The 10,754-nt window shown below is 66.4% G+C and overlaps 2 protein-coding genes across 5 annotated transcripts; both read right to left on the bottom strand.

Moving 5' to 3' along the window:
• Positions 1-51: 51 nt before the first annotated feature.
• NAT14 (N-acetyltransferase 14 (putative)) lies at positions 52-2,866 on the bottom strand. 2 transcript variants are annotated; one of them, XM_027514773.1, is made up of 3 exons: positions 2,772-2,866; positions 1,981-2,096; positions 52-1,197 (listed from the first exon to the last, which is right to left on the bottom strand). In XM_027514773.1, exons 2-3 carry the CDS (start codon positions 2,050-2,052, stop codon positions 649-651), a joined length of 621 nt encoding a protein of 206 aa, XP_027370574.1. In that variant the 5' UTR covers positions 2,053-2,096; positions 2,772-2,866; the 3' UTR covers positions 52-648. The 2 variants fall into 2 exon arrangements, with proteins under 2 accessions (XP_027370574.1, XP_027370573.1); XM_027514772.1 differs by lacking the exon at positions 2,772-2,866 and adding an exon at positions 2,501-2,585.
• A 392-nt stretch (positions 2,867-3,258) lies between these two features.
• Positions 3,259-9,950, bottom strand: ZNF628 (zinc finger protein 628). Of its 3 annotated transcripts, XM_027514770.1 has the most exons (3): positions 7,884-8,008; positions 7,025-7,217; positions 3,259-6,478 (listed from the first exon to the last, which is right to left on the bottom strand). In XM_027514770.1, exon 3 carries the CDS (start codon positions 6,471-6,473, stop codon positions 3,381-3,383), a length of 3,093 nt encoding a protein of 1,030 aa, XP_027370571.1. In that variant the 5' UTR covers positions 6,474-6,478; positions 7,025-7,217; positions 7,884-8,008; the 3' UTR covers positions 3,259-3,380. The 3 variants fall into 3 exon arrangements, with proteins under 3 accessions (XP_027370571.1, XP_027370572.1, XP_027370570.1); XM_027514771.1 differs by lacking the exons at positions 7,025-7,217; positions 7,884-8,008 and adding an exon at positions 9,836-9,950; XM_027514769.1 differs by lacking the exon at positions 7,025-7,217 and having other exon boundaries at positions 7,884-8,874.
• Between the last annotated feature and the right edge of the window lie 804 nt (positions 9,951-10,754).

The raw sequence follows: 10,754 nt of genomic DNA, 5'->3' as shown, positions 1-10,754 counted from the left end.
AGACAAAAGTGGTGGGTGTGGAGGCAGACTGGAAAAGGCATCAGAGAGAAATGGCGTGCAGCGGTTACAGGCTTTATTAACAAACGGGTGTAAAAAACCAGATGGGTCTGGCCGCCCCTCTGGGCTCCCACCTTCCTGGGGAGGGGCTAGCCGGGCCGCCCTGTGCCCACCACTCCCTCCCTGGGGCTCTCTCCAGGCAGACAACCCACCCCTGCAGAGGCTTCGCTCAGCCCCTCTCTGCCTCTGCAGCCTCACCCCCTCCAAGCATGGGCATCGCCCCCCACCCCATCCCCCGGGGCTGGGGGGGCCCTCATCTCTGTTTGGGGTGCCCCTGCCAAGTCCTAACCCCAGTGGGGAGCATACGTGCTCGGCCTCCTCTCCTGCCACATGTCATAACACAAGCGACACAGGCTTGGCAGACAGATAAGATTTCTCCGTGCAGACAGAATCTGAGGCAGGGGTTGGACAGGTTGACCCCTCTAAGAAGTTCAAACACTACGGATGTGCATCAGGCTGTGGCGGGGTCTCTTGCCCTCTGCGGGCCTCAGCTGCTGGGCCCTGGGGTGGGGGGGGGAAGGATGGTGTGGAAGTGCCTGCACACAGCAGGTGCTCACTAAATGCTGCTTTTCCTCCCACTAGGGTCTGCAGTCACAGTTCCTTGCTGAACTCCCGCACCAGCGTGTAGCCCATGCAGCCCCAGCTCCCCTCGGCCTGGTAGCCACAGCCCTCCAGCATCCCGGCCACGCCCCAGGCTGCCACGGCCACTGGGACCACCAGGCGTGCTCGGGGCTCCCCCATGCCACCAGCCCAGGCTCGCGCCCGGGACTCAGCAAAGGCCAGCAGGCGCCTGCCTACACCTCGGCGGCGGTGCCAACGGGACACCGAGAGGCGGGTGACCCGGGCCCCATCCCCGGCACTGGAGCCTGGGGCCAGGGCCAGGACCCCGCACACGTCTCCCGAGCCCCGCACTGCCACCCAGGGCCCCCCGAGGCCACCGGGCGGGGGCAGCGAGCCCCAGCGGGCCCGCAGGCCCAGCTTCATGGCAGCCACAGCCAGGAACACGGGCAGGAGGAGGGCCAGGGCGAAGGAGGCCAGGACGAAGCGAAGGCCGCTGCTAGCCGCAGCCAGGAGGAGCAGGGCCGGCGGCCGGGTCAGCGCGTGAAGGGCCACGCGGTTCTCTGTGTCCTTCACGCCAGCCTGCGGGCAGGAGGAGCAGTCAGCGAGGGGGCTCCCGAGGGCGGCAGGCAGTGGGGGCCGAGGCAGGCCCTGCCTGGGGTGGGAGCAATCGGAGGGGAGGGGACAGCACTGATCCGGGGCCTGTGGCAGGTGTGCCTCGGCGTGAACACACTGCTGGCTGGCACACTGGGCTCTGAATGTGGGAGCAGGTGAATTAGGAACGGTGGGCAATCCGGGTTCAGCGGAGTTGCAGGCGTGAGGCACCAGGGGAGACTGGACAGAGGAGCCGCCCCACCAAGAGAGGAAGCTGGAAGGAGCTTGGGGGTCCTCGAGGGCCAGGCTTGGAGTAGTAGGAGGCCGGAGCACAGGGCTGAGGGGACGTGGGAAGATGGAAGGGCTTGTACTGCGGGGGGCATGGCTTGGATCTATGGTGGGTGAGCACTAACATCCCGCGTGCCATGTGGCGTGGCCACACACACACACACAAAACCGTTCTCGATCCCTAGGTTAGGGAGAAAGCACTAGAGAGAGAAGGGTCCAAGGCTGGAAGTGTCTTAGGAGCAAAAGATTGCTCTCCAGCGTCACCGCCGGCTCAGGAGGGTGGCTGAAGCCACTCGGGATGCCCCCCGCCCCCTCCTGGGCTCCCTGGTGCCCCTCATTCTGTCCCCGCCCCCCCAAGCTCATTGGTGTCCCCATTCTTTCCCCGCCCCCTGCCGGGCTTTCTAGGGTCCCGCCCCCCCACCCCCAAGCGGTACCCTCCGTCCCACGCCCCCCGGGCTCAGTGGTGCTGCTAATGTCTCTCACCTTCAGCATTTCCAGCACTAAGGGTTTCTCATCTTCCCTCATCTCCCGCACCGACAGGTGGCTGGGGGCCATGGCAGCCCCCAGGCTCCCGCGCCCCCAAAGGAGCAGGCGTGCACCTGGCGAAAACAAGCAGGTCAGTGTCAGGAGGACACCTCTTGTTCCCCAAAGTGTCCCAGAGCTGCGGGCCAGCAGCTGCAGCGTGTCCAGGTCAGGACGCGGGATGCTGGCGGCCTCCAGGCGAGGGCCGAGACAGGACAGGCTTCCCGGTCAATCCAGCGACCTTCCGAAGCCTCTCGGGTCAAGCCCGCCCCCGGCGGTATTCGGCGACCCACGCCTAAAAGCCTGGTGCCTGCCAACACCGCGCTGCCTCCAGGCCCCGCGGCTGCCCTGGGGGTGAGTGAACCCCCCCAGCCAGGGAAAGGACCGCGCTCCCCGCCCCCAGCGCCCAGAGCGCCTCTGTCCCCCGGCCGCCCCGGAGCAGCGCCTGTCGCCTGTCGCAGGAACAAGGACTTTCAGACACCTCTGTGGGTCGCTCCCGCTTTTGACAAGGTGCGGGGGGCGGGGGGCAGGGTCGGGGAGGGGTCGCCGGCGGAAGTGACGTCAGACCCGCGCACTGGGGGCGGGGCAGCGCCTGCTCTCGGGCTTAGTAACCGTTGCCAAGCGTCTGGCCGGATAGGTTAGAGCCTGGAGGAGCGGCGGAGAGAGCGGGAGTGCGGGACGCTGGCAGGGGAGGGGGCCTGACGGAAGGGCCTGGAACTGTAGACCGGGTGGAGGCGGGCAGCGGGGCTTACCCAGCGCGCGCCCCGGCCGGCTTCCCCGGCCGGCTTCCCGATGGCCCCTGGTTGCTAAGCGACCTGAGCGCAGGGGTGAGGCCGCGAAGGCGGCTTGATTCCCAATGGCTCCCCGGCTTCCGCGGGCGGGGCCGCGACAGCATCTCAGACCCACAGGTTCCCCAACTGCCCACCAGGGCTCTCAGTGATCGTCGGGATAAGCATCCCCGCCACCCACTTATTTTTCTGCGCGAGGAAGAGCGCGGTGACTTACAGAGAACAAGTGGCAGAACCGGTGTTCCAGATTCCAGTGCCTCCCCTACACCGTGACCGTTGCGTCCCTTTTCTTAAAAAATGGATAAACAGGGCCCCCACATAGGAGCAGCGGCTGGCCCCAAGACGCAAAGCCACCTGCGAACCAGGAAGCAGGAGACCCCCCAGTTTCCAAGTGGTGGCTATGGTCATGACATTGACCTCCCACCCCACCAATTAGAAAAAACACAAGAGAGGGGATTCTGGTCTTTATTAGCAAGCCCAGCCTGCAGCTCCCTCCGCGCAGCCCAGCCCAGCCCAGGCGGAGATGGGGTCGGGGCCTCTTCGTGGGGCAGGAAGAGATACCGGTGGTCCGACTCAAAACGTGTGCACCAGCTGGACCGCGGGCAGAGTCTGGACAATCTGGATGGAGGGCAGGCCCTGTGGGGCCACGCCCCCAGGTGCCGCTCCTGCGGGGACCACTTGTACCATCTGGGGGCCCGGGGCCGCGGGGCCGCCCGCAGGAGCAGAGGCTGGGCCAGGCGGTGGGGGCGCCAGCAGCTGCAGCGCAGCGGCGCCTCCCCCAGCGCTGCCGTTCTCCAGCAGCTCTGCGGCCGGGGCGCTACGGATAATGAGCAGCTTCTGTCCGGGCGGGCCGGAGGCTGGCGGCTCGGCCAGCCCCGACGGTAAGGTCTCTACCTCCTGCACACACAGCTGGGTCTGCTCCCCATCGGCCCCGCTCAGCACCAGCACGCTCTGCAGCCCCTCCTCCGTCTGCAGCGTCTCAAAGAGCACATCTGGGACCACCCCCGGGCCGGCCTCGCCCTCGCCAGGCTCCCCTGGGCCGGGGTCCGCCAGCAACTCCTCGGCTGCCCCGCTCTGAACCACCAGCAGATTAGGCGCCTCGGTGGTCACGGCTCCCCCGCTGGAACTGGACAGCGGACCCGTCACAGGCTGGAGCTGGACCGTGGTCACCTCCTGGGCCGGCTGGAGCTGGACGGTGGTCAGTTCCGGGGCTGGACGAAGGGGCTGGAGCTGAACCCCACTCACTTCCTGCGGGCCTGTCTCCCCACCCGCCACGTTCTGCAGAACTATAAGGCTCTGCCCTCCCACGTTCCCGGCAGCGTTACTTCCTCTCTGCACGCCTAACCCCCCAGGGCCTGGCAGCCAAACTACTCCAGCCCCCGGCCCAGCTTTCCCCGCAGCCCGCAGGCCCTGCCGGGCGCAGCTGCCCCCGCCAGCGGGGCCGGAGGAGGGCAGCAGGATGAGCTTGGGGGGCGCAGGCGGGGGCGGGGGCGGGGGCGTGGGCGGCTGGACGCTGCTGGGAATCAGCTGCAGGCCCTGAGCCGTCTGCACCAGGAGAAACGTCTGCGAGTTGGGAGCGGCGGGGCCGGGGGCCGCGGCCGGGGCCGTCCCCCCAGCCACCTCTAGGGAGAGCGTGGCCTGGAGGTGGGGGAGGACGTGCACATCCTGGGTGGCCGACGGAGCAGGGGCGGCGGCCAGTGGGGCCGGGGGCTGGGGGCCGGCTGCAGGGGCCGCAGGGGCATGCGTCCTCAGGTGCCGCTGCAGGTAGGCGGCCATGACGAAGCTGCGGCCGCAGACTGGGCAGGTGAAGGGCCGCTCGGCTGAGTGCGTGCGCTGGTGCAGCAGCAGGTTGGAGGAGTGTGTGAAGGTCTTGGGGCAGAGCGGGCAGCGGAAGGGCCGCTCGCCCGTGTGCACGCGCTGGTGCTGCCGCAGGTTGGAGGTCTGCGCGAAGCTCTTGCCGCACACGCCGCAGGCGTGCGGCCGCTCGCCCGTGTGCACGTGCCGGTGGCGCCGCAGGCACGACGTGTTGCGGAAGGCCTTGCCGCACTCGCCGCAGGCGTAGGGCCGCTCGCCCGAGTGCAGCCGCAGGTGGTACTGGTAGTGCGAGGACCACTTGAAGGTGAGGCCGCACTGGCCGCACGTGAAGGCGCGCAGGCCCGTGTGCACGCGCTGGTGGATGGCGAGCAGCGACGAGCGCTTGAAGGCCTTGCCGCACTCGCCACACTGGTAGGGTCGCTCGCCCGTGTGGTCCCGCAGGTGGTAGCGCAGCCCCGAGGAGCCCTTGAAGGCCTTGCCGCACTCGGCACATTTGTAGGGCCGCTCCGCCGAGGCCGGCGCGGGCGCGGGGGCCGGCGGGCCGGGCGCTGGCCCCAGCGGTTCCTGCGGGCAGGTGACCTCGGCGGCCTCGGCCTGGGGGGGCGGGCGCCCAGCTGCGGCCTCCTCCACGTGGCTCTGCTGATGCGCCAGCAGGCTGGCCAGCTGCGGGAAGGCGCCGTCACAGCTGCCGCAGCGGAACGCCTGCCCACCCGCCGCCCCGTGGCTGTGCTGGTGGCGGGAGAGGCCGGCCACCGTCCGGAAGGACTTCCCGCAGGGGAGGCAGGCAAAGCCAGGGGCAGCGGCGGTGGCGGGAGCGGGCTGGGGCAGCGGGGACCGCGGCGGTGGCGGCGGGTCGGCCTTGGGCGCCTCGGAGGGCGCGGCAGCTGGCGGAGGCAGCGCCTCGGGCCCCGGGCACGGCTGGTGCTCCAGGAGCAGCTCCTCGCTGCCGAAGCCCAGCTCGCAGCCTTCGCAGCGGTACACCAGCCCCACCGTGGTCTCGGCGGCGGCCAGGAAGAGCTCGGGCACCACGGGCGGGGGCGCGGGTGGTGGCGGGGCGGGCGGGCTGGGCGGCGGCAAGGGCCGCTGCAGGTAGGCGTCGGAGACCAGGACCTTGCCACCAGCGGCGGGCTCGCGCGGCGGAGGCCCGGGGCCGGCACCCGGGGCAGGGGCAGTGGCGGCGCCGCCGTGCGTGCGCTGGTGCAGCAGCAGGTTGGAGGAGTGCGTGAAGGTCTTGGGGCAGAGCGCGCAGCGGAAGGGCCGCTCGCCCGTGTGCACGCGCTGGTGCTGCCGCAGGTTGGTGCTCTGCGTGAAGCTCTTGCCGCACACGCCGCAGGCGTAGGGCCGCTCGCCAGTGTGCACGTGCCGGTGACGCCGCAGGCTGGACGAGTTCTTGAAGGCCTTGGGGCAGTCCGGGCAAGGGTAGGGCCGCTCGCCCGTGTGCTGGCGCAGGTGGTACTGGTAGTGCGAGGACCACTTGAAGGCCAGGCCGCACTGGCCGCAGGTGAAGGCGCGCAGGCCCGTGTGCACGCTGCGGTGGATCTGCAGCAGCGACGAGCGCTTGAAGGCCTTGGGGCAGTCGGGGCACTGGTATGGCCGCTCACCCGTGTGGCCCCGCTGGTGGTAGAGCAGCGCCGATGAGCCCTTGAAGGCCTTGGGGCAGTCGGGGCACTTATAGGGCCGCTCGCCTGTGTGCGTGCGCTGGTGGTGCAGCAGGCGGGATGACCAGCGGAAGGACTTGCCGCACTCCCCACACTCATACTGCGCCGGCGGGGCGGGGGCCACGGGCCCGGGCTTCTCACTGGCCCCCTCGGCGGTCGAGGCCGGCGCCATGTCCACGTGGGAGCCGACCATCACACCTGGGGAGGGACGCGGGGTCAAGGCAGGCCGGGGGCTCCCCGCACCTCCACTCACACACCGGACCATCGCAGCCCCACACCCACAGGCCGGCCCTTTCAGAGGCAGGGAGCACCTCCCTTCGGACAAGGAGGCTGCTGCCCACGATGGAGGCTGCCCGCGATAGAGGCCTTGGGTGCTCAAGGGGAAACTTCGGGCACACTGGGAGGAGCTGGTCACTCCCTGATACGGGGCATCCCCTCCAAGAGGCTGGAGGGCTCTCTGCCCCGTCCCCCTAAAGACAGGCGTGTCCTTAAAGGACGCCGGGTCTCTAGTGCCCTGGCTCCAGATCCTTCGGTCAGCTCCCTCTAAAGACCTCCTCCTCCATCCTGCTTAGTACCTGCTCCCACTGCCGAAGCCCTTTCCCTCTGGACAAGCCTCTCCGACACCTACTCTCCACCGCTACGCATTCTGCTCCAGCGCCCCCTTCTGGCGGCTGAACCCCAAACCGACCACGGACGCTGCAGCCCGCACCCTAGCCCCCATCCAGACCCTCGCCACCCCCTTACCCAGTATACGGTGCTGCTGGTGACCCGAAGCCACCTGGCCTCGTCTCCCTGCGCATCCAAGCCCAAGGATCTCAAAGCTCCCTCCCCATCGCCCTGCACTGCCCACCAGGTGACACCTGGCGCGTCTTCTCTCCTCTCCTCTCTCCTGTCCCCTCTTGCTCTTAGCAGGTGGAGCTTGCCACTGACCCTGTGTCTGAGAAAATAAAAGCAACCAGAACAGAATGTTCCCACAATGCAGCAATTACACCCGTGGTTCTCAACGAGGCCATGTGATCTGCACGCCCCCCACTACGCCCCCACCCCAGGGGACATCTGGCCATGCTTGCAGACTGGGTTGGCTGTGTCAACTGGAGGGGCAGGGGCCAATGTCATCTAGTGGGCAGCGGCCAGAGACTCTGCTCCACGTCCTAAATGCACGGGACAGAACCACTCACCCCTAAACAGCAAAGAGCCATAGGTTCAAAATGCAAGGGGTGCTAAGGCTGAGAAACCCGGAACTGCCCCCCACCCCTGCCATCTGCCTCCTGCCTCTGGGCCAAAGACTCGGACTTTCCTCACCTCCTGGACCGTCCCCATCACTTCACCCAAGGGCTAAGTCTCCCATCTTTAAAAAGAACAAAGACCCTTCACCCCACTTCCTCCTCCAGCTGTGGCCTCCTTTCTGTCTCTGTGCAAAGCCACCCCAACATGCCATCAGTACACCCTTCCTCCCATCTCAAACCCTGCCAACCAGACCCTGCCCCACTCTCATGGCCTCCATGGTGCTAAAGCCAGTGGTCTCTGCTCAGTGGTCAGCAGACACTGTGGTTCTCTCTCCTTGACCCACTGCCCTGGCTTCTGGGCTCCCCGCTCTCCTCACCTGCCAGGCCTTCTCTGTTTCGAGTGGCAGTCCTACTTGTGAACACTGGAGGGTCCAGGGCTCTGCCAGCCCTCCTCTTCTGCACCCACCCTCTCCCTGGGGGCCCCACCACTCCTGGGACTCCACAATCTACAAACGGAACCATTCCAAAACTCCTCTCCACTTGACACCTGACCTTGGATACCTACACCCCTGCTGGGCGCCTAAGAGACACCTCACACTTAGGCCCCACACCCAGCTCCAGCTCCAATTTCTGTTCCTGCTGTCTCCCCTCTGTGTCCTGGCCCGCTGCAAATCTCTCTCTCACCCCAGTTTTCTCCATCTCTGAAAACAGCTTTGTTTTTCCTCAGGCCAAAAGTCCCCGGGCACCCTCGACTCCTCTCTCTCTCGCTCTCTCTGACCAGTCCATTAGCTGACTCCCCTATTCTGGCAGGAGCATCGCTGGAATCTGACAGTTCTCCTAGTTCCCATCCTTACTCTTCCCACCCCCAGCCTGTTCCCAACACAGAGGCTGAATGGAAACTGCTGACACAGACCATCTCATTGCTCTGTGCTAAAGGCTTCCACAGCTCCCATCTGACAGCAGAAGAGAGATCCCTCCCCAAAACCTACAGACTTCCCACGGCCTGTGGCCTCCTCCCCTCCCTGACTCTCTGCCTGCTGGCCTCTCCAACCCTCACAGCTCCCTGCTCACGGGGTGGCGGCAGGCATGCCCGCTCCCACCTGGGGCCCTCACACAGGCCCCTGCCTAGAAGCCCCTTCCCTCCCTCACCTCCAAGGCTTTGTGGAAACATCATCTCCGGGAGGTATTCCCTGATCACCCTACTAAACTCTGCAGTCCCTGCCAACACGCTGCAATCTCTTTCTCTGCCTTGTTATCCCCCCACCATGGGGCTTATCACTTTCTGTCCGACTCTTTGCGACCCCATGGACTGTAGCCTACCAGGCTCCTCCGTCCATAGGATTCTCCAGGCAAGAGTACTGGAGTGGGTTGCCGTTTCCTTCTCCAGGAGATCTTCCCAACCCAGGGATCGAACCCCGGTCTCCGGCATTGCAGGCAGACGCTTTACCATCTGAGCCACCAGGGAGACTGCTATCACTTTCTAACCTACTTCATAATCAGAGTTTCCTAGCATCAGCGCTGTTGACATCTGGGGCTGGTCGGGGGTCCAGGGGTCTGTTCCCTGCACTGCAAGTTGGTCAGCCCCTGGTCTCTGCCCACTGGATGCTAATGGCATCTTGTTCACTGTTGCTTCCCGGCGCCTAGAGTCTGGAATGCATCTGCCACAGAGTGAGTGCTCGGTGAACACATCTTGAGTGAAACAAAGCGGGGCATCCTCTCTGCACAGGCCATAAAGATCCCCTTTGAGAAAACATGAGCAACCCCTTTGAAATGGAAGCACCTCCTTTTAAGAGACTACCCCAGGAAGCTGCACGTGTCTTTCAGAAGGCAGCATGCCTTAAGAAGACAGCCGTGCTCTGGAAGGGACCGGACCCTGCTGATCCGGTCAACAGCAACCCGTCAAGAGGCCAGGCCACACCCTTCCATCAGGCCCGACTTCCCCTTTAAGAGGGTTCTGCGCCCGCGTACCCACCTATCTTGCTGAGCTAAACTAGGGACTTGCTTTGAAGCCACTAGGATTCAGAAGCTTTTTCCTTCAGCGTGTGGGACACTGTCAGCGGCCTTTAAGAGGCGAATTCTTTCTGGGGGTGCGGGGTGGGGCAGAGGGGCGATGGGAGAGGGGAGAGCTTACAAACTGCACTACCTGCCCCGACCCTTTAAAGAGAGGTCCCTTGCCCTTTAAGAGGGCGGGGGCCAGCCCGGCGGACAAAAGTCGGAGGTGAGGCAGCGCCCTTCCCTTTAAGGCACCCCTTCCGGTTTCACGTTCGCCGTTTCCCCAACGTCTCCGCCCTCCGGTCCCTCCCCCACCCCCGCCCCTCCGGTCTCTCACCTGCGGCCCCGACCGGGGAACGAGCGGAGGCGGCCCAGGGCCCTCCCGCAGGGGTCGACGGGAAGGCAGGGCCCCGGCGGCGGCGGGGCGGGAGCGGGGGCCGGGGAGGGGGCGGGGGCGCGCTCCCTCCCAACGGCCCCCGGCGCGAGGCACCCAACCTTTATCGGCGGCCTCTCGCGCACACAAACCCCGACGTCGCCGCCGGTGCGTCAGGACGCCACGTGCGCCGAGGCCCCGCCCCTCCACCCCATTGGCCGCCGGCGGCCGCGGCGCTTTCGGGCTCTTACGGCGCGTAGCATCCTGGGAGTTGTAGTTCTCCCGGAAGCCCGACCACCGGTCGGATCCACTAGGCGGTCGCTGGGATGGGACCAAGGCCCGGCAAAGTCGGGTCGGGGCGCGGGGTCGGACGTGTCCCTTTACTAGCATCGACTCCCTCTTGCCTGTGATAGAATCCCGAGCAGGCGTCGCCCTGTCACTCCTGGCCCACGCCCAGGCCCTCGGGGTTCCCGTTACTCCCATGAGGGAAACCGAGGCCCGCAGTGCTGGCAGTTGCGGGCGTCTGTCGCCTGCTCGCGAGTGCGGCTGTCGGGCAACCTGGGCTTGGCTTTGCAGGGGGCTCGCCCAGGGCACTAGGGACTCCTGGGGGCCTTGGGACCGCCGGGAGCGTTCTGAACCCCGTGTCTGCCCTTACCATGTTCACCAGCCTCCAAGCCACACCGGCTTTTCTGCGGGCCCTCCAGCCCAGGTTCTCAGCCAGGGCACTACTGACATCTGGGCTGACCTCTCCTTGCTGTGGGGGCTGACTTGTACCTTGCAAGCTGGTTCAGCCTGGCCCCCACCCACCAGAGGCCAATAGGGCTCCCTCTACCACACCTTAAGACGGCCCCCTCCAGACCTGGCCACAGTCCCCTGGTTGAGA

The sequence above is a fragment of the Bos indicus x Bos taurus genome, chromosome 18 (genome assembly GCF_003369695.1).
Source record: "Bos indicus x Bos taurus breed Angus x Brahman F1 hybrid chromosome 18, Bos_hybrid_MaternalHap_v2.0, whole genome shotgun sequence".
Taxonomy (NCBI): Eukaryota; Metazoa; Chordata; class Mammalia; order Artiodactyla; family Bovidae; genus Bos; species Bos indicus x Bos taurus.
Note: the sequence above shows the minus strand (reverse complement) of the source record. Positions and strands in the feature narration are given on the sequence as shown.